This window comes from Mesoplodon bidens, assembly GCF_964165515.1.
Source record: "Mesoplodon bidens genome assembly, chromosome: 12".
In the NCBI taxonomy this organism is placed as follows: Eukaryota; Metazoa; Chordata; class Mammalia; order Artiodactyla; family Ziphiidae; genus Mesoplodon; species Mesoplodon bidens.
The window spans coordinates 43,356,997-43,380,970 of record NC_138168.1 but is presented as its reverse complement, the minus strand read 5'-3'; the positions used below and the strand labels follow the sequence as shown (position 1 = coordinate 43,380,970).

The window sequence follows — 23,974 nt, the reverse complement described above, 5'->3', positions numbered from 1 at the left end:
AATTAAAACATTACATGTTCATGGATCTGAAGACTTCATATTGTAGTCCCCAATGTGATTTACAAATTCAACACAATCCCCATCAAAACTCCAGATGGCTTCTTTGTAGAACTTGACAAGGTGATCCTAAAATTCATACGGAAATTCAAAGGACCCAGGATAGCCAAAACAATCTTGAACACACAACAAAACAAAACCAAGTTGGAGGACTCACACTTCCTAATTTCAAAACTTAGAACAAAGTTATGGCAATCAAGACAGTGTGGTATTGACATAAAGTTAGACAAATAGATCAATGGAATATAATAATTGAGAGACCAGAAACAACCCTTTACATTTACAGTCAGTTGATTTTCAAAAAGGGGGGTCAATACAATTCAGTAGGGCAAGAATACTCTTTTCAACAAATAGTGCTGAGGCAGCTAGATATCCACATGCAAAAGAAAGAAGACAGACCACTACCTCACACCACATATAAAAATAACTTGAAATTAACCAAATACCTAAATATAAGAGCTAAAACTATAAAACTCTTAGAAGAAAACATAGGCATAAATCATTGTGATCTTGGATTAGGCAATAGTTTCTCAAATGTGACACCAAAAGCATAAGCAACAAAAGAAAAAATAAATTGGACCTCATTAAAATTAAAAAATTTTGTGCTTCAAAGGACACCATCAACAAAATAAAAAAAAAAGAATGTGAGAATATTTTTGCAAATCATATATCTGACATGGAACTTGTATCTAGAATACATAAAGAACACTTAAAATTCAACAATAAAAAGACAAATGACCCAATTTAAAAATAGGCAAAGTATGTAAAAGAACGAAATTAGAACATTTTCTTATGTCATACATAAAAATAAACTCAAAATGGATTAAAGACCTAAATGTAAGACCAGAAACCATAAAACTCCTAGAAGAAAACTAGGCCAAACACACTTTGACATAAATCTTGTCAATATTTTTTTGGATCTGTTCTCTAAAGCAAAGGAAATAAAAGTAAAAATAAACAAATGGGATCTAATTAGATTTAAAAGCTTTTCCACAGCAAAGGAAACTATTGACAAAATGAAAAGAAATCAATAAAATATAAAACATAAAGCAACAGAGAGAATAAAACAAAGCTGTTTCGTTGAGAAGATGAATAGAACTAATAAAACTCTCGCTAGCATAATCAGAAAAAAAAATAGAGATTTGTACCTTTTAAAAAAAAACTTTTTATTGTGGAAAATTTCACACATATATACATCTAAAGACAATAGTATAATAAACCTAATGTAACAATCACCCACTCAATACATGGCCAATCTTGCTTCAACTATACCTCCCCTTAATTCTTCCACCCTGGATTATTTTAAAGCACATCCCATACACTGTATTATTTTATCTGTAAATATTTTAGTTTTTGACTATGCTTATGACTAAGTAGATAAACCTATATGTTCCATGTCATGATGCTAAGAATAAAATTTAATCTGTAAATGTCAAAAATGTCCCCAACTGTCTTCTTCCCTTCCCCAGACTTAAGAATTAACCAGATCAACAGTCTGAACCTCATGAAACTAGATAGTTTCTCTAATTGCCAGAGGCAGAAATCCTGTTCCCCGCCCTCTGAGGAACAGACTTCAGGAAGGCCTAGTCTGGTCTTGTTGAAGAATGGGAAACTGACCTTTGATTCACACTGATTGACAGTGAACATTCAGGCATGTCCTGGGGTTTGTACCTGGTAATTGTACCTGGTGAGCAGGCAGGCACATAGCCAGAGTCTCTCTAAACCACTCACCCAAGAATGATAAACATGACCTGTTGGGATCCTCGTCCTGATCAGGTGCTAAATGTCAGCTTCACAGGCCAGAAAAACTTAAACTTCCAATGAGAATATGTTATGTTGTCCTCTGTTTTACTCAACTGTCTCCATATGGATACGTTTCTGTATCTTTTGCTGCCAAATAAATTTCATATTGTTTACCTGTATGGTATCTTCTCTTCAATACCATCATGGCTCCACTGTGACACCATGCACTAGTGTCAGAAGTAGGACTGATATGAATGGAGAAGACTCTAACAGATACATGAGAGAATTCAGGGAACTGAAGGGAAAGTATAGCAGGCCCACGTTTGGCATCTGTCCATAAAAACTTTGGTGTAGGTGACCAGAGATCGACTGTTTCAATGGGGTTATGCACACAGCCTAACCTATGCAGGGACCCTGGGCAGCCTAGTCCGTGGAACTGAAACAAATCACAGTCTAAAAGGAAGGGGGGACTTCCTTGGTGGCAGAGTGGTTAATAATCCACCTGCCTATGCAGGGAACATGGGTTTGAGCCCTGGTCCAGGAAGATCCCACATGCCGTGGAGCAACTAAGCCCGCGTGCCACAACTACTGAAGCCTGTGTGCCTAGAGCCCGTGATCCGCAACAAGAGGAGCCACCGCAATGAGAAGCCCACGCACCACAACGAAGAGTAGCCCCTGCTCACCACAACTAGAGAAAGCCCACGGGCAGCAACGAAGACCCAGCACAGCCGTACATACACACACACACACACATAAATAAAAATTTTAAAAATAAAAGCATGGGAGCCAGACTTAACAATTTTCAAGTTGCTTCTATTGGCAGGTTGTTTCAGAGGTTCTTCAGTGGGAACTGAAATAGGAAATGACTGGGCTGGTATTCTGGTGAGAAAAACTAAGATTGAAACTGCAGATTCCAATGTCTGGGGCAGAAACACCTGGAATGATAATGATGGGGGATGAGAAGAAGGTCCCAAGATGCTCTAGAGACTCTGCTGAACCAGAAGGTGGCAACGTTCCAGGCAGAAGACAGATCTCTGTCAAAGTTTTAGGGATGAGAAGATATGACAAACAAGCTAAGAAATGTTTTAAATTTTCATCAATGGTTGTCCCAGTTGGGGGCAGGGGAGTATATGTAGGGAATATCACAGGCAAAAAACAAGAAATTTTTTTTTTTTTGCGGTATGCGGGCCTCTCACTGTTGTGGCCTCTCCCATTGCGGAGCGCAAGCTCCGGATGCGCAGGCTCAGCGGCCATGGCTCACGGGCCCAGCCGCTCCGCGGCATGTGGGATCTTCCCGGACTGGGGCACGAACCCGTGTCCCCTGCATCGGCAGGTGGACTCTCAACCACTGCGCCACCAGGGAAGCCCAACAAGAAATTTTTAATTGTGGGGAAGTAAGTTGTAACATGCATGAGTTCCAGCCTTTGTTTTCACAGACCTTTCTTCTATAACAGAGCTGTACCTTGAAGCTGTGTGTTTTTAGCCAGCAAACTTTTTTTTTTTAATGGTGTTCAAAGATATATTCTTAGAAGTAATTTCCTATTTGGAATAGATGTTTCCCAAGTGGAAAATTAAGAGTACTTGAGACATGAAGTTTCCATTGGTAAAAGTATTTAAGAAGAAATTCCTTAAAACTGTTCAAAAGATGGATGAATACATGTACTATGTTAGCCAGGTAAGAATATGTGACTATTTGGGCTGTGTCTGAAAAGTTGTAACATATATTTTTCATCCTTTCAGTATGATCCATAGTCCCCATATACATGGAATTGAAATGGTCTTGAGACAATTTAATTGAGGGATTAAATAACTGAATAACCCATTCACATATAATTTTGTCGAAGTGGTGGATGACTTTGGTGGATAGGAGCCAAATGAAATAAAGGGGGAAAGTCTGTCTTCTTTAAGATTAAAAGTCTGATAAGTGTCCCCTGTGAGGAGAGACAGTTATCCCTGGGTCTCTCACTCACCCACATTCTTGCTAAGTATGCCAAGAATGCAAGGCCCTAACCATTTCTTAAGGTGTATTTGCATCGAGAAACCTTGAGGGATGAGGCAACGTCTCCCTTGGGAAAAAAGCAGGCTTGCTTACTTCTGACTATAAATTGGTACATTCCCCAAACTCAGAGTTCCTCTCCTGTAACACAACTCACTGCCTATGCAGGCATCCATCCGTGCCCTCAGCAAAACTCCTCTTCCCTTCCCTAACGGGACTAGGGAGCAAGGAGGGAACTGACTCAACATGCTATCTGTGCCTTGAGTAATAAAATCCTTTGTCTCTGACCCAGGTTTCTTGTGTCTTCTGCCAGCATTCATGAAATAATAAAGGCAAAGCTATTACTTCATAAGTAGGGTAAAATCAAATCCAAGGCCCAACACCTCCCTCTACTCCTTTTGGTTCAGTTTAAAATATTCCACTGAGGCCATGGCTTCTATGTTGGAGGTAGGGTGTTTGTATGTGAGTATGGTGGAGATATGGTGTTTGAATAGGAAACCTCTCCTCAACTTCCTTCCTTTCTTCTTTTTAGTAGATAAAAAGAACCTGCACTACTCAGCTCCTGAATGAAAAAGGAAAAGAGACAGAGAGTGAGGGTGAGTCCAAGGTGACCTGACTTCCTCTCTCCAGGAAAACATAACCCTTCACAGAATTTACAGCAAAATGGGCTGGGGCAGCATCCCATGGACCCCTCAGCAGTGGTGCTTCCTTTCAGAAAAGAGATGCTCATTGTTGCATATAAAAAATGATAACCTCTAGTGTCACCAGCCCCATAGTAGAGAGCTAATCTGAAGCGGTTAAATTCTCTGGAAGGCACTGGGTGGGGCCTCCTTTGGCAAACACCAGGTAATTCAAAATAAATTTACTGGTCCAAGTCTCCACCCAAGTGCAAACAAGAAGCCCAGTGTTTGGTTGACCTGTATGGATTTTGGCAAACCATAGTCCACTCATGGGGAATCTTACTGAGCCCAATCCACCAAGAAACCAGTAAGAAAATGACTTTGTGCTCACCTCTGGGGAGATCAGTTACCACAGAATGAAAAACTGGAGAAACACAGATGTTTTAATCTATGCAAAAGTTTGGATTTTTGCACTCAAGCTCTGTGGCTTACAACATGCTAAATTTAAATTCTCTTTTGAGTTAGTTTTATGTGAGATTAAAAACTTCTTGGGATGAGCCAAAAGCAACTGGAACTTATTTATAAAGGTACTCTAGGATTTCTCAATGTAATGTGATATAAAACTACGACTGAAATAGATTACATACAAACATACAATGGCTTGTATGAATTAGTTCTTGTGTAACTCAGACAATATTATGAACTATAGAAATTGTTCCATGTAAAATTTTGGAGCAGTTTTTTAAATCTCTGGTAATTCTTGATATTATATGAATTATGTTTTGGGACATTTTAGATTGGCTTTTGGAAAGTTAGACTAATAAAATACTGAATTAATGACTATTTCTATTTAATTAAAGATCATATATGGGATTCTGCATATATGAAATTCTGAGATAATGTGTGATGTTCCCCTAGAGGGAAGCTAGAATTTCGCTTTTTTTTTTTTTTTAGTTGGGGTGCCAGTGAGATTGACAAAGGGAGTAGTCAGGACTTGTATATTCAGGAACCAATTCCAGATGTTTAGGCAGAAGGTAATAAAGAGAAATACATGCTTTAATTGGGCAATATATAGCATGTCACAATAAAATCTGTTATAGAGGGGAAAGTAATGTTTTCCTATAGGAACAAGATAAAACGAAACCTAATTAAATCAGAAATGTTAACATGACCCCAGGAACTTTTCTTTTACTCTTTCATGAAAGAAGTTCTACCCAAGGGCTCATGTGAAACAATACAAATGACGTCCCTAGCATCCCATCTGGGTATCTAATACTATTTTCCCACTTCTGAGATGACTTTAGTTCCTAATTCTCCTCAGGCACACGTATCTGCCTTCCCTCTGAGGTGTGCCCCCAGGCTCTATATTCTTGATTATCAGACTATGATAAAGCTCTTTTGATGTTAAATTCATAAATAAATCTACTTTCCTAGGACTTCCCTGGTGGCAAAGTGGTTAAGAATCCGCTTGCAATGCAGGGGACACGGGCTTGAGCCCTGGTCTGGGAAGATCCCAACATGCCACGGAGCAACTAAGCCTGTGCACCACAACTACTGAGCCTGTGCTCTAGAACCTGCGAGCCACAACTACTGAAGCCCGCGTGCCGCAACAACTGAAGCCCACGCTCCTAGAGCCCATGCTCCACAACAAGAGAAGCCACCATGAGAAGCCCGTGCACTACAACGAAGAGTAGCCCCTGCTCGCCGCAACTAGAGAAAGCCTGCGCGCAGCAACAAAGACCCAACACAGCCGAAAATAAATAAATAAATAAGATAAAAATTAAAAATAAAAAAAATAAATCTACTTTCCTTGAAGGTTAAAGAATTTACATATTTTTAAGAAAGCCATTCTAGAGTTTCACAGTAGCCTTTGTAGATTCTAGTTTTCTGGACTCTAGGACGTTGTTAGATTCTGATTTCCCCCAGTATTTGTTTAAAGTACAAACCTGAATTTCGATGTGTTAGAACTGTATTACATTTTTCAGGAAGACGAAGAGGCAACACAGAGTAGGTCAGAGAGAAAGTGGCTCTGCTGAAGCAAAAGCAGCCTTTCCAACTCCTGTAAATTCCACCGAGACCTCTCTAGCACCCGTAAACAAATTTCATGACTTAGAGTCAGGCAACCATCTTTATTGAAGGAACTTCCCTTTAAGAAAATGTTTTACTTCTTCCACATAAGGATATACTTTGTGGGAAAACAAGGAACAAGGATTTATTGAAAAAGAATAAAAGGAATAATAATAAATTAATTTCTAAGTACCATACATCTGGCACATCAAGAAATAGGTAACAAAGCTTCAGGGAAATCTTGTGAATACCAGAAAAATAAAAAGACCAGAAAGCACAAACATAAAAGAAATGGAGAGGAAAAAGACCAAGTTAAAGCAGAAAAAAAGTGTTCTAAGAATTTTTCAAAATTATAAAGTATTTAAAGACAAAGTACTTAAGGGCAGATGAAGAACCTCCTATAATAATCATCAGAATCTGAATAATAAACTGAAACAGTCCCCCTGGTACACTGTAAAGTATGCAATTTTAATTATGTGATTTTTCTAGCTAATTTCTGCTTCAAAAACAGTAAAGTACTTCTGCTTACAAGGTGGCAGAGACAAGAACTTTTCTGAACCTCTCACTTGCACGTTGTCATCAAAATTTAAATTAGCAGAAACATGCCTTTGAGTTAAATCACAATTAGCCCTTAGACAGACCTATTTACTGAGAACCCACTAGGTGCCCAACACTAGCAGCATACACTAAACAACACTTTGCATTTGTAAAGCACTTTTTCCTTTTCAGGTTCTCACAAATGACATTTTAAAATGTTTAAATGAGGGCTTCCCTGGTGGCGCAGTGGTTGAGAGTCCGCCTGCCGATGCAGGGGAGGCGGGTTCGTGCCCCGGTCTGGGGGGATCCCACATGCCGCGGAGCGGCTGGGCCCGTGAGCCATGGCCGCTGGGCCTGTGCGTCCGGAGCCTGTGCTCCGCAACGGGAGAGGCCACAACAGTGAGAGGCCCGCGTACCGCACAAAGAGGAAAAATAAATAAATAAATAAATAAAAATAAAATGTTTAAATGACAATTTAAAAAACATTTAAAATGTTTTTCAGCATTAACTACACATGCTGAACACATCTATTATTATAAATTGCTCCTACTCAGGAGTGTCTGAGCTTTTTTAAAATTAACTAATTAATTAATTAATTTTTTGTTTGGCTGTGTTGGGTCTTCATTGCTGTGTGTGGGCTTTCTCTATCTGTGGTGAGCGGGGGCTACTCTTCATTGCAGTGCGCAGGCTTCTCATTGCGGTGGCTTCTCTTGTTGCAGAGCATGGGCTCTAGGCACACGGGATTCAATAGTTGTGGCACGTGGGCTCAGTAGTTGTGGCTCACAGGCTCTAGAGTGCAGGCTCCGTAGTTGTGGTGCACGGGCTTAGTTGCTCCATAGCATGTGGGATCTTCCCGGGCCAGGGATCGAACCCATGTACCCTGCATTGGCAGGAAGATTCTTAATCACTGTGCCACCAGGGAAGCCCGAGTCTGAGCTTTTAAAAGACAAAATATATCCAGTTGTGCTTGTGTATATATATTTTACATAGTTATGTATGGAAGTCAATCAACAATGATAAATACAAACAGATTGACAAAATAAAACACAATTTTCAGAGAGCAGAAATGACACATTTGTCAGAAGATGTCCACAAATAATTAATTACTTGAGCACAATAAAGATATTCTCTTAATACTAGAGTTTCTTAAAAAGGATACTCATTACTTTCTAACCATCTGTCATCACTCTTCCCCAAAAAACTAATTAGGGTTTCCTCCAATCACACATTATAAATCATGCAAATGTGGATGGCAAAAAACACAGTTTAAAGAAGTTAACATTATAACATTTTGTATTTTAAAAATCACAGGCTTTAGAACTAGGCTTTCATTTTCTAATAATTACCCTGCTTATTTTTCTCATCTTTTCCTGATTAATTATTAGATATTAAACTTAGAAAATTAAAATAAAAAAAAAACTTACAGGTAGTAGAGTTCTCCTGCAGCAGGAAGTTCCCTTTTCCGATAATCTATCCCAGAATCTAGCTGGACCGTATTACAGTATTCCTACAATCCAAACACATAAAATATCTTTTTAAACAAATGGTAGCTTAGAATTATAATCTTTCTGCTACCCTATTTTTTTTTTAATTTTTGAAATTTTCCTCAAAAAAATAATGAGTTTAGGACAAAACAATAGAACTCATGTAAGAATCATAAATGTTGCAATATTAAACATTTATTAAGCCAAAAAATATCAGTTTAATAAAATTAAGATGTGTAGCATGCCTTCCTCAAACTTTGCTAAAACTGTGCTGTCAGCAAATTCCCCAAATAACCGCATTAGATTTTTTAAAATTCCAATTTCCATTACTCTGAAGTGAGAAGCTGGAGGCTATCAGAAAAAATAACTCATGGGTCTTAAGCATCACAATGGGAGACAGTCTAAGAAAGCTGCATCAGAACATTAGCATCCACATTTCAACCTGAATGATCATACTAAAGTGATGCTATAGGTATACCTGCCCTTCACTTCTAAATGATAGCCACTGCCCTTGTTCCTTAGCTCCCTCTCCAGCCATCAATGTCTTCAGAGTTCTTTCCTGCTATGAATGCTTCCGTTCAACCTGAATGGGCCTGTGCCACTGCTGTCCTCGTCTCCTCCCAATTACTCTTTCCTTTCCATCCTCTGGGGTGCATGTATGCATGGAAACTCACACACACACACACACACACACACACAAACACAAACACACACACACACTCATTCCAGTAGAACAGTGGTAAGCAAGAGTTCTCAGAACAATTCAAGTAACATTTACAGGCTGACCTTTTTGTTTTCATTCGAAATAAAAATCGCATTAAGAAAATTCATGAGGAAAAACCATATTTTAACAACTTTACTACTTTTATTAATGAAAAACTACATTTGGAAGCTAAGGTAATTGTGGTGGATTATATTTTCCAAAGATGGCTGCAATAATGTCTCCATCTCAACAGGTTGTGACGTTGACCTGCTAACCATCATGAAATAGGGTCTAGAGACTTCCTTAGTGGTCCAGTGGCTAAGACTCAGAGCTTCCAATGCAGGGGGGCCCAGGTTCGATCCCTGGTCAAGGAACTAGATGCCGCATGCTGCAACTAAGAGTTCGCATGCCATGACTAAAGATCCCGCGTGCTGCAACTAAGACCTGGCACAGCCAAATAAATAAATATTAAAAAAAAAAAAAGAAGAAGCAGGGTCTGTGCTCCCCACTTGAATCCTGTGGCTATGGTGAAAATGATGCTATACAATAATATGTGATGTGACATTTGAGGCAGCTTCTTTCCTGTTGGCTAGAATACTTGCTCCAGAACCCTAAACTGCCAGGTAAGCATCACCTGTCTGGAAGCAACCAGGAGAGCTTAAAGTAGCCCATAGAGAGGCCTTGAGATGACTTGAAGACAGAGGTATTGGACTGGTCTCCAGCTGTTCCAGTTGTAGCCACTGTCACAGTGAGGGAGCCAGAACTGCCAGCTGAGATTTTCTCAAATCCCAGAACCACAGAAACCAGAAGGGATAATAATGTTATTTTAAGCCTCTAAATTTTGTGGTCATTTGTTATGCAGCAATAGACAATCAGAAGAGCACTATCTGGGCACACTTGGGATGTAGCAACATTCTTCCTCCCTGAAATTACATCCTGGGTTGTACTGTTATGCAAGAGCTCTTCATCATCTGTACTATAGGGAAGAGACTGTACACAGTGGCAGCGAGTATGCATTTCCCCTCCCCCTATGCTACAGCTGTTAAGGGCTCAGGGAAGTAAAATAGGATGATCAACCATCCCTCTGAGACTGAGAGTTTCCCCAAGACTGAGGGTTTTTTTCCTGAAAGCAGCACTTTCAGTGCTAATACCACGAGAGTCCTGGGCACACTGGGATAGGTGGTCACCCTCGGAGTGAAGACCAACTGGCCTGGAAGGCTAGAAAAGCTACGGCATTTTGATTTATATATTAGCAACTGTGAATTAGGTTGGAATAAAATAATCCCCAAGAAGAGGCTGCTCCCCTGGGGAGCCTACAAAGCTAAGCTTTTTGACTACACATTTGAAGAACCACCCCTGAAGCTAACAGACTCACGCCACTGTGCAATGCTTGGCCTAAGCAGCCACCCACACCTCCCTAGCTCATCATCCCAAGTGGCTCAAACCCACCCTCAGGGCTCAGGCCCTTAACTCATCTCACCAGAAAGAAATACAGCATTGCCCAAATACATGCATTCCACTCTCCCATTGCCTCAGAGACCTGTAAAAAAAAAGGGGGGGGGAGGGGGAGGGCTTCCCTGGTGGCACAGCGGTTGAGAGTCTGCCTGCCGATGCGGGGGACGTGGGTTCGTGCCCCGGTCCGGGAGGATCCCGCGTGCCGCGGAGCGGCTGGGCCCATGAGCCATGGCCGCTGACCCTGCGCGTCCGGAGCCTGTGCTCCGCAACGGGAGAGGCCGCAGTGGTGAGAGGCCCGCGTACCGCAAAAAAAAAAAAAAGAAGGTATAGCCATGTATCTCTCTTCTTCTCAACTCTGAGTTAATGTAGGAAACCTGGGAAAGGAGACATTTCCTCCCCTGACCCCTGCTATAACTGTGGGGCTCAGACACCCAGTGCAAAGAAAGGAGATGCATTTGTTCAGGTAGCACTTCTTTCTCTCTCTCTCTCTGAGGGAAATCTGTCCTGGTTTGGTAAGGGCCAACTATTCATAAGCTACCTATAATACAGACAATATACTATACGGTGGAAAAGTATATTCACGTAAGTGTATTTCCCCAGGTTCTCTATTTCTTTTAAACAACAATTTACCTTATATTACTCAATATTCCAATTTAGTCAAAAAATATTCTTCTTTATTTTTTTGCTATTAAAAAAATAAGGCTAATGAAAGTTATACAAGCTTCAATTTCTTCTTCTGGGTAACGAACTTCTCTCTCATATGAGTGATTAAACCCTACCGAATGATTGCATTTGTACATTCACTAATCACCACCAAGGAATACCTAATCAGCAGCATAAGAACTATAACTGAAGCCCTTAGATGTTAGCCCTTAATTGTCTGAAAAATACTTACACTCAGTTTATATTTTTAAAGAAAAATAAACCTCAAAATTTCTGATCTTATTCACTTAAGCTAGAGTCTTCAAACCACTGTGCAGAAGGGTGGAGGAAGGTGAAAACTAACTTTATTTCCAAGTTAAGGATGAATCTAGTCAAAAGGGCCTGATCTCTTAAGTAATTCCCTAATTTCCAGGGATATTTACAAGACCTGTGACCTCTTACCACCGTCCAATTCAAATGCATAAAACTAATCAGCCAGCAAACTGAATTTATTTTAAAATGGTTTGTATATTTATGTATACAAAGGACAAATACAATTACACAAGCTAAAAATACAATTAGGAAACTTGAGGAGGAAAAGGAGGGAGGTTAATGCACCCTTGGGAGCATATTCATGAGTCAAAGGCTTTTGACTTTGAAAAGAAAAATATGCCACTAAACGAACTGTATTCCAACAGTTTGCATTTTCCTCAAGATCTATTGTGTGTATTTTTAGCAATTCTTAATAATACCATTAGAAAAATAGCATCTCACGAAATAACTTTTTATAGCTTCCAGCCTGGCTTTTCCCTTCCCAGTTGGAACAAAAGAACAATAAATATAGTGGAGAAAAATCCTTTAAAAGTACAACATATTAACCTCGTCAGCAAAGACTGAAATAATACAGATTTGCCTCCCTTAAATACTTCTATTATAAAAGCAATATTGCTTACTCTAGAAAATTTGGAAAAACAGAAAAAACAAAAAAACAACCACATAAGTCGAGGTTTTATGTTTTACCTAAGTGATGACATTAAATAGGAATTTAAAGATCTAAATTATTGGTGTTTTTCTTGACAGTATTCAACTGTTAGGTTTTATACATTTTTAATAAGTAAGCATAAAAGGAAAAAAGGTTGAGACTTTTTCTAGTTCTAGAATATAAAATATTTTAATAGCTAAGATCTATCTTTTTGCTTAATTATTAAAAAGTGTAACTTTTTAAACTAAAAAAAGAGACACATGCTTATTGTAAAAAATTCAAATATCAAACATATAAAAATAGAAAGTTTACCCCCTTCTCATAAAAAAGTTTGCTTATCGCTTATATCCTTCCAAGTTTTTCCTTTACACCTAGAAATGATGACAGACAGAAAGAGAAATTGGGATCATATTACACACAGTTCTAAGCTTAATCCTTTTTGATACCTTAAAATTTCTGAGAGAAATAACTATTTAAATACTGAAAAGCTATACTGCATACTGTACTATTTTGTTTGTTAAAAATACAATTCCATAAGTAAGCAACGAGTACAAAAAAAAAAAAAACTGAACCAAAGAAAGGGTGGGAGACCGGGTGGGGATGTCTTTTTAAATTCTATTTATTTTTTGAGGCAGTTATACATTCAAATATACATACTGAAGCAGCTGTACATTCTGACAGCTGCTTCAGTCTCATTTAAAATGATCATGTGATTACTACTTCTAAGATATCAATGATATATAAAAATTCAATACATACTTTTAAGCCTTTTATAATTTAAGTATAACAAATACAGAAAAGTATACAAATAAGTGTCCAGTTCAATCAAGAAATAGAACATTACTAGCACCTCTGAAGCCCCCTTAGTATCCTCTTTTACCTTTCCAAAGGTAACCAGTATCCAGATTCTAGCATCATAGAATTTTGCCTGTTTCTGGAGCTTTATATAAGTAGAATTATATAGTATGTATCCTTTTGTGAATGGGCTCCTTTATGGTTTACAAGATTCATCCATCCACATGTTTTGTGTAGTTGTAGCTTATTGATTGCTGTATCATACCCACAATGTGAATATGCCACAATTTATTGATTCATTCTACTGTTGACGGACATTTGGGTTGTTTCTAGTTATTAGCTCTTTCAAATAATGCAGGCACAAACATTCTTGCACATGATTTTTGGTACATATGTGCACATGCTCTTGCTGGATATATACTGCCTAGAAGAGTAACTGCTTGATCATAGGATAAGAGTATACTCAGCTTTAGTGAATACTGTCAGTTTTCCAAGGTGATTGTGCAACCTACACTCCCACCAGTAGTGTATGTGCATTCGTTAGTATGCATCAGCTACTGGTATAAAGAAATACAATGGATTTTTGAATAGTGCCCTTAGATCCAGCAGTCTTAGAAACTCACTTATTAATGTAATTTGTTGTATACTGATCTCCAGGATGATACTAAAGATGTTCCATATATTTCATAAGTATGCTGCATTGTTTTATTCACAAAAATGTACACCTATGGTTTAACAAGTCCCCTGCAAATTCAATATTTATTTTGAATCATCCTAACAATCATCATTGAATACTATATGCTGGGCACATCCCTGGTAACTGGAGATATAATAATGAATAAGATACAGCTTTAGCTCTGACAGTCTGGTAGAATTCAGATATTTTCCTCAAGTTATCATATTCTGCTCCTCCCAATCATAGACTTAATTTTTCAGAGTTGATTAGTCTAACACCAGTTGCTTAGCTATGTGATTTTAGCCTGTTACTTAACCTCTCTGGATGTCAGTTTTCTCCTCCATAAAATAAAGGAATTGAATCATGATGCCTTTCAGTCTAAAAGTCTTAACATTATTGCTCAAGTTCTCTCACTTCAGGGCTAAATTCTTCTTTGGGCTTTTTGAATTTTGGAGTCTACCTCAAGCCACCTCAGCTCCTTTGCTTTCTCGATTATCTCATGCTCCAAAGTAAATAAAAACATTTTTTTTTTCTCCACTGCCCCACTCCTCCTTCCCTGGCTACCCCAGTTGTCTCTGACACTTAAAACATCCACACCCGGGGCTTCCCTGGTGGCGCAGTGGTTGAGAGTCCGCCTGCCGATGCAGGGCACGCGGGTTCATGCTCCGGTCCGGGAGGGTCCCACGTGCCGCGGAGCGGCTGGGCCCGTGAGCCATGGCCGCTGAGCCTGCGCGTCCGGAGCCTGTGCTCCGCAACAGGAGAGGCCGCAACAGTGAGAGGCCCGCGTACCGCAAAAAAAAAAAAAACAAAAAAAAACACCCACACCCTATGACTGTAGCAGGTAAGGTCTGTGTCTCTTTTTTTTAATCAAGCAATTTCAGAATTTCTCTCCCCTGCCAAAGGCAGGAAAGGAAGATATTTAACAATTGTGAAGTACCTATTATGTGACTCAACTGTGCCAGTCAACTGAGGTGAATTTCTCATTATAATCCTCACAATAATCATACAAAGAAAAAAGTAATCATTTTTATATCCCTATTTTACAGTTAAAGAAATGTATGAGGGAGGTTATTACTATTTTTTTTTAAATCACTGCCATGGGTTGAATTGTGTCCCCTGCAAATTCATATGTTGGAGGCCTAATCCTAGTACCTCAGAATGTGACAGTATTTGTAGATAAGAGCCTTTGAAAGGTGACTGCATTAAAATGAGGTGTTTACCAGTCAGAATGGCCATCATCAAAAAATCTAGAAACAATAAATGCTGGAGAGGGTGTGGAAAAAAGGGAACACTGGGCTTCCCTGGTGGCGCAGTGGTTGAGCGTCCGCCTGCCGATGCAGGGGACGCGGGTTCGTGCCCCGCTCCGGGAGGATCCCACATGCCGCGGAGCAGCTGGGCCCGTGAGCCGTGGCCGCTGAGCCTGCGCGTCCGGAGCCTGTGCTCCGCAACGGGAGAGGCCACAACAGTGAGAGGCCCGCGTATCACAAAAAAAAAAAAAAGGGAACACTCTTGCACTGCTGGTGGGAATGTGAATTGGTACAGCCACTATGGAGAACGGTATGGAGGTTCCTTAAAAAACTACAAATAGAACTACCATATGACCCAGCAATCCCACTACTGGGCATATACCCTGAGAAAACCATAATTCAAAAAGAGACATGTACCAAAATGTTCATAGCAGCCCTATTTACAATAGCCCGGAGATGGAAACAACCTAAGTGTCCATCATCAGATGAATGGATAAAGAAGATGTGGCACATATATACAATGGAATATTACTCAGCCATAAAAAGAAACGAAATTGAGCTATTTGTAATGAGGTGGATGGACCTAGAGCCTGTCATACAGAGTGAAGTAAGTCAGAAAGAGAAAGACAAATACTGTATGCTGACACATATATATGGAATTTAAGAAAAAAAAATGTCATGAAGAACATAGGGGTAAGACAGGAATAAAGACACAGACCTACTAGAGAATGGACTTGAGGATATGGGGAGGGGGAAGGGTAAGCTGTGACAAAGTGAAAGAGCGGCATGGACATATATACACTACCAAACGTAAGGCAGATAGCTAGTGGGAAGCAGCCGCATAGCACAGGGAGATCAGCTCGGTGCTTTGTGACTGCCTGGAGGGGTGGGATAGGGAGGGTGGGAGGGAGACGCAAAAGGGAGGGGATATGGGAACATATGTATATGTATAACTGATTAAATTTGTTATAAAGCAAAAAAAAAATAAAAAAGATGAAAAAAAAATGAGGTGTTTATGTGGGCCCTAATCCAATATAACTGGTGACACAGACGTGTGTGCACAAAGGAAGGACCATGTGAAGATGGAGGGAGAAGAGAGCCATCTACAAGTCAAGGAGAGAGGCCTCAGAGAAAATCAACCCCATCAACACCTTGATCTTGGACTTCTAGCCTCCAGAACTGTGAGAAAATACATTTCTGTTGCTTGAGCCACCCAGGCTGTGGTATTTTGTTATGGTAGCCCTAGTGAACCAATACAATCACTAATACTCTTGTTCCATTAATAAGCATACAGGAAGGCATTTTTTAAAAAACAGTAAAAAAGGAAATAATAGTTGTGAGATTAAAAAAAAAAAAAAGCCAGGACTGAAGCTAAAAACCACACCTATATATACTTGCTTCTAAGCTGTGCCACAAATCTTACCCTTTCTGCAGCTACAGTTGGAAGGGAAAAGTTTTCCTTTGCATTCACAGAGCTCCAGAAAGGCCACATAGTTTGTAGGTAGCTGAGCATGATTTGCCCAGATCATTCTTGCCCCCAAATCCATGGTTTTCCCACCAAGTCACACTGCTTTATTAAGCAGTAGCCACAAGTTCATTTTTCTTTCACCTTATACAATTTACGGGATTAAATTTTGCTCCCCAACTCCTCCATCCTCCATACCTGTCCCAAAGTAATTACCTCTGCCCAGTATAAATATGCTAATTGCTCTTCTGGAGATCCATGCTGTATGATGCAATTTTTAAAAAATTATTTATTTATTTATTTGGCTGTGCCAGGTCTTAGTTGAGGCACACAGGATCTTCGTTGCTGCATGCGGGATCTTCATTGTGGCATGCAGGATCTTTAGTTGCAGCATGTGAACTCTTAGTTGCGACATGTGGGTTCTAGTTCCCCGACCAGGGATCGAACCTGGGCCCCCTGCATTGGGAGCACGGAGTCATAGCCACTGGACCACCAGGAAGTCCCCATACTGTATGATTCTGTTATGATTTCCTTCAGGTATTTAGTCCAAAACTGTATATGAGATATATGCACCTATACTAAATCTACACTTTAATGGGTTGTATTACAGTAAACTTCCATTATATAGGACATTTTCTATGTTTAAAGTGTCAGGCCAACTCACAGTTCACTGTTTTTATGACCTTTACTTGATCATCTAAACTGATGTTGTCAGTCTTGGAAGGTAAACTCCAAGACAGCAGGGGCTGCCTGCTTAACTAGGGGCAGAGCACCATATACTCACGGGCCCATAAAGCAGGACTGGAGTCCAGTGATGATGATGATCTCCCCTCTCTCATGAGTAGAAAAAGGAAAGTACAAACTAATCTCTGATGATTACCCTCTTCTGCAAACTACACATGAAGATTCTGCTCATATTTTATTTATTTATTTATTTATTTTTTTTGCGGTATGCGGGCCTCTCACTGCTGTGGCCTCTCCCGTTGCGGAGCACAGGCTCCGGAAGCGCAGGCTCAGCGGCCATGGCTCACGGGCCCAGCTGCTCTGCGGCATGTGGGATCTTCCCGGACCGGGGCACGAACCCGTGTCCCCTGCATCGGCAGGCGGACTCTCAACCACTGCGCCACCAGGGAAGCCCCCCCTCTGCTCATATTTTAAAAGATCTCATAATAAGATGGCCATAAAACCAGTAAGAGAATTTGAGATGTAAATAAGTGGGTCTATCTTTATCATCAACATCATCAAAGAGCAAACAGTGATATACGGGCGTACCTCGTGCCAGAAACCATTCTAAGCTCTTTATATTCCTCTTAACCACTCTAAAAGGTAGGCATTATTATTAATATTCTCATTTTACAGATAGATAAGGAAATAAAGCACAGAGAAGTTATGAAACTTGCCCATTGTCAAAGAGCACAAAAGTGGTGGACTCAGGATTCAAACCCAAGCATTTTGGTTACAGTGTTCATATCTTAACTACTTTGCCATGTTGCTACCACAGGATATGTTCAAGCAACCAGGGCTCTTGCTTGGATATACAAAGCAATGCAAAATTCATGTGGGCTTATGGTCACCTTACCTTTGATAAAGGAGGCAAGAATATACAGTGGAGAAAAGACAGCCTCTTCAATAAGTGGTGCTGGGAAAACTGGACAGCTACATGTAAAAGAATGAAATTAGAACACTCTCTAACACCCATACACAAAAATAAACTCAAAATGGATTAAAGACCTAAATGTAAGGCCAGATACCATCAAACTCTTAGAGGAAAACATAGGCAGAACACTCTGTGACATAAATCACAGCAAGATCCTTCTTGACCCACCTCCTAGAGAAATGGAAATAAAAACAAAAATAAACAAATGGGACCTAATGAAACTGAAAAGCTTTTGCACAGCAAAGGAAACCATAAACAAGATGAGAAGACGACCCTCAGAATGGGGAAAATATTTGCAAATGAAGCAACTGACAAAGGATTAATCTCCAAAATTTACAAGCAGCTCATGCAGCTCAATATCAAAAAAAGAAACAACCCAATCCAAAAATGGGCAGAAGACCTAAATAGACATTTCTCCAAAGAAGATATACAGATTGCCAACAAACACATGAAAGAATGCTCAACATCATTAATCATTAGAGAATTGCAAATCAAAACTACAATGAGGTGTCACCTCACATCAGTCAGAATGGCCTTCATCAAAAAATCTACAAACAGGGGCTTCCCTGGTGGCGCAGCTGATGCAGGGGACACGGGTTCGTGCCCCGGTCCCACATGCCACGGAGCGGCTAGGTCCGTAAGCCATGGCCACTGAGCCTGCGCATCCGGAGCCTGTGCTCCGCAACGGGAGAGGCCACAACAGTGAGAGGCCCGCGTACCGCAAAAGAAAAAAAAGAAAAAGAAAAAAAAAGAAAAAAAATCTACAAACGGTAAATGCTGGAGAGCATGTGGAGAAAAGGGTACCGTCTTGCACTCTTGGTGGGAATGTAAATTGATACAGCCACTATGGAGAACAGTATGGAGGTTCCTTAAAAAACTAAAAATAGAACTACCATATGACCCAGCAATCCCACTACTGGGCATATACCCTGAGAAAACCAAATTCAAAAAGAGTCATGTACCAAAATGTTCATTGCAGCTCTATTTACAATAGCCAGAACATGGAAGCAACCTAAGTGTCCATCAACAGATGAATGGATAAAGAAGATGTGGCACATATATACAGTAGAATATTACTCAGCCATAAAAAGAAATGAAATTGAGTTATTTGTAGTGAGGTGGATGGACCTAGAGTCTGTCATACAGAGTGAAGTAAGTCAGAAAGAGAAAAACAAATACCGTATGCTAACACATATATATGGAATCTAAGGAAAAAAAATGGTCATGAAGAACCTAGGGGAAAGATGGGAATAAAGACACAGACCTACTAGAGAATGGACTTGAGGATATGGGGAGGGAGAGGGGTAAGCTGGGACAAAGTGAGAGAGTGGCATGGACATATATACACTACCAAACGTAAGGTAGATAGTTAGTGGGAAGCAGCCGCATAGCACAGGGAGATCAGCTGGGTGCTTCATGACCACCTAGAGGGGTGGGATAGGGAGGGTGGGAGGGAGGGAGACACAAGAGGGAAGAGATATGGGGACATATGTACAGGTATAACTGATTCACTTTGTTATAAAGCAGAAAGTAACACACCATTGTAAAGCAATTATACTGCAATAAAGATGTTTAAAAATAAAATAAAATAAAATAAAAATAAAATGATTTAAAAAAACCCAAAATTCATGTGAGCTTATTGGGAAGTTCTTGCAGTACTCTGTTAGCCTGCTGGGGAAAGTCCTACTTCTGTTGCTCATATTCCAACCAAGTAAGGCATCTAGTCTTGACGATTATCTGGAGAAGCAGCTATATTGCAATGAACAGATTTGTTTATTTATATACAACCTAGCTCCATACAAAAATGATACAGGGCAGCGTTTTAGAGACTCTGTCCAGCTATATTATACCACACATAACAAACTGGAAGTTTTCCTACAATGATTAATATAACAGAAACAGATTTGGGTTTCAAGCCTGTTAAGTTCTATGAGACAAGGATCATATCTATGTTGTTTATTATTGTGTCCCCAGTACCTAGCACAGCATCTAGTACATAGTAAATGCCTGGTAGATAATATTAACTGAACAGATCATTAGCAAACTCATCTATGTGCAATGCTTAGGTATAAGTTAGTATGTTAGGAACTATAGAAAGAAGCCAACCAGTACAGTCCTCTGAACTTTTATGGGAATTGACTTAGCAAGATTCTTGCTAAAACTGGACTCAGCACGGATGGACACAGACATTGTAGGCCAAAGTTGAAGCCGAGTAGAAAATAGGGGTCAGAGGAGGCTAACTAAAGTATGGTCCAGGAAAGTCTTTGTTAAAACTCAGCTGAGACAGGAAACTCAGCCAAGAAGTTCTGTCTCCTCCAAGTAAGAGTTCCATCCCAAAGCAGGATTTCCTCACACCAAAGAGATAAAACAGAAAATATTTCCACAACCATAAAACAAAAGTCCCGGGCTATGCTGATTAGGCTGATTATACCCACCACAACCAATTCATGTAGCTTGGGGAATGGCACAAGCTAACTGGTTTAGGTTTGAGTTTCTTAAATCAATGCAAGTGGCAGGGAAGATGGAAATACCCTGGTGAGTAGACCAGTGGTTCTCAACACTGGCTGCATGTTAGCTTTAGCTGGGAATTATTTAGAAAGTGCTGTTCCACTCCCAGGCATCTTTGTGGGGGAGGATTTGGTTGGCTGAATTTGTCTCTTGTTTGAAGCTCCTTCAGCGATTCTAATGGGCAGCCAAGGCTGAGAATCATTGGCTCAGCCTAATCGGGCCCCACCTCTGATCAGTTCCATCCAAATCAAATGGCTACTACACAAAAGCAGAAAGATGAAATGGATTGGGGGGAAATAACCACAATGTCCACCACAGGTGGTAACTAAAGCCACAGGATGATGGAGGGTTGCTGTTTATGATCCTAGACTCACAGAGCCAGAGATTGGTAGCATTGATACCCTTCTTGTTTATGTTTGGATAAAGTGAGGTGAAAAGGAAATCAGCATTACTCTGCAATGGGGGTAATGGACATAAAAGCCTATGTGGGGATTCCCTGGTGGCACAGTGGTTGAGAGTCCGCCTGCCGATGCAGGGGACGCGGGTTCGTGCCCCGGTCCAGGAAGATCCCACGTGCCGCAGAGCGGCTGGGCCCGTGAGCCATGGCCGCTGAGCCTGTGTGTCCAGAGCCTGTGCTCCGCAATGGGAAAGGCCACAACAGTGAGAGGCCTGCGTACCGCAAAAAAAAAAAAAAAAAAAAAAAAAAAAAAGCCTATGTGTTGTCAAGCACTATTTGAATGAACAAAGGAAAAAAAATAAAATAACAAGGAAGCAAAGGATTGATAAAACTTAATGTGGGCTAAAGAAATGTTCTAAAGCTGGAGTAGTTTGAGTAGATGAAAAGGGTTTGGAACAAATTTGCCTAGAAAAAAAACTATGGGAATGTACAGAAAGGATAGAAGGAGACCTGGTGGTAAAGATACTACAACTGAGTCCAGCAAAGGATTGCAACATCTCAAACACAATGACCATAAGTTTACAGATGACCATAAGTTTTCAACTCACATCTCCCATTGTAAATGAGGTGACATCTTTATCTTTTTGAACACCACCATGATTTGGAACATCTCAATATTCCTTTGAAATAATAAGTTTCTGAATATGTCACTAAAAATATTTTCAAAGTAACTAATGACAAAAAATTAAAAAAAAAAAAAGAGGCAAAGCACCAGCATCTGGTGGCACACCTCATCAAGCTCAGCAAGTGTAGCACTAAGGCCAGCACAACAGTTGTAGGGTCTTCCTGTCAGTGTTTGGAACTTTGAGATGGAACCATGGTCCTTCAATCACACCACCACTCTTACCACCTCTAAAAGGAAAGGTGAAACAGCTGAATGTGGCAACTGCTGCTGTGAACCAGAGGTCTTGTTCAAAATGTCAATGACTTACTTTCGCTTCCATATGCTTTACCTTAGACATACTGATTTCTAGAAAATATGTGGACTCTAGTAAAGTATGGTATTTATCATCTTTAAGCTATCAGGAAATAGGAAATTGTGGAAAGCAAAACTCTGTACTGACTGTCAACCTGGTCAAGACTTTGAGTGTTAGCTTATCAGTTTCCTGATAAAACTTAATTAATTTGGATGATCTAAGATATCAGTGTGCATCCCAAATAGCTATGTGGCAGGATGGTGAGCAACAGAATTGATGAAGTCGTGTCCTATCATATTGTTTTGGCACAGAAATGGAAAACAAAACAAATAATCCTAATGTTTGTAAGAAGAGACTGTTTCTGTTCATCAGAAAACTGGTAATCTTTGAGCCAAGGGATGCTACAGAGAGGTTACATGTTTTCTATTTGTTATACAGAGGATGCCCCAAGGCCATTTAATCAAGAAAATAAATATTTAACTGGTTATCTTTGTAAAACTGCCACAGAAGAATAAAAATTACAACAGCTACCATTTATTGGTAGTTAATTTTACAACAACCTATAAAGATAGAATTATTGGCCTCAATTCACCAATGCAGTACTGGAAATTTAAAAAGATCAAATATTCTGATCTCTACTTGTCTGGAGTTATTTAGCTCATAGGGGGCAGAAGACCTGAACTCAAGTCTGCAGACCATGTGCTCTTCACCATTACACATACCTCCTACGTTCAGAATAAGACATAGAACAAAACAAAAGTTCAAAAATTCCACCACCCTTAAATATTTTGGTAATTACGATTTTGCAATAACCTGTTGCTGACTCAGTATGTAGAAGCAACTTCTAATAAAATTCCCAGAGCATATTACCTCAACTCCACATGATTTCTTGTCATTTATTTATATCCTACTGTGTCATACAAGGGTTAATGTGGCTTCTTAAAAATATGGCATCTTACCATTTGTAAATTCAATTTTGCCATTTAATTATCAGTGTCAAATAAAGAGTAATTTGACAAAACCAACCAAAGCTTAATGGCATAGAAACTTTGACTTAGAAATTCCATTTATAGGAATCTAACCTACAGAAAACATTGACTCATGCAACTAAAAATACATTTGTAAACAGGCTTTTTAAGCATTATTTAAAAAGCAAAAAAACTAGAATAAACCTAAGTATAAAATAGCAGGTTATAAAAATGATAGTGCAGCTATAATGTGAAATACAAAGCAGCCATTTAAAAGAATGAGATAGAGTCATATTTGAGATCAAAAGATCTCTAGGATACCTCCAAGGGATAAAAGCACAAGTCAGATTAAGATGTAACTATTACCCCACTGATTTACAACAAAACAAAACTGTATGTTTAGGCATATACAGAGACATATATGCATATAAATGCTTGAAAATATACACTAACTTTTTTCCAGCTTTACTGAGATATAATTGACATATTAAGTTTAAGTTGTTTAACTGATACACTTGGTATATTGCAAAATGATTACCACAGTAGCACTGGTTAACACCTCCATCATCTTACATAATTACCTTTTTTTGTGTGGTAAGAATATTTAAGATCTACTCTCTTAGCAACTTTCAAGTATATAATACAGTATCCTTAACTATAATCACCATATTGTACATTGGTCATCTCGTAACCGAAAAGTTTGTAACCTTTAACCAACATTTCCTCATTTCCCCCACTCCCAAGCCTCTGGTGACCACCAATCTACTCTCTGTTTCTATCAGTTCAGATTTTTAGATTCCACATATGAGTGATATCATCCAGTATTTGTCTTTCTCTTGTCTGACTTACTTCACTTAGCAGAATGCCCTCAAGGTTCATCTATTTTGTCACAAGTGGCAGGATTTCCTTCTTTCTCTTGGCTGAAAAATATTCCTGTGTGTGTGTGTGTGTGTGTGTGTGTGTGCGCCACATCTTTTTTATCCATTCACCCATTGATT

General features: G+C 39.6%; 1 protein-coding gene across 4 annotated transcripts in view; it reads right to left on the bottom strand.

Moving 5' to 3' along the window:
- Positions 1-23,974, bottom strand: part of AFG1L (AFG1 like ATPase) — a 222,933-nt gene that overhangs the window by 61,496 nt on the left and 137,463 nt on the right. For all 4 annotated transcript variants that reach the window (XM_081251122.1, XM_081251121.1, XM_081251120.1 and 1 more), the window contains one exon: positions 8,445-8,527. In XM_081251122.1, the coding sequence (XP_081107248.1) occupies positions 8,445-8,527 (83 nt within the window). The remainder of the gene's footprint in view (positions 1-8,444; positions 8,528-23,974) is intronic.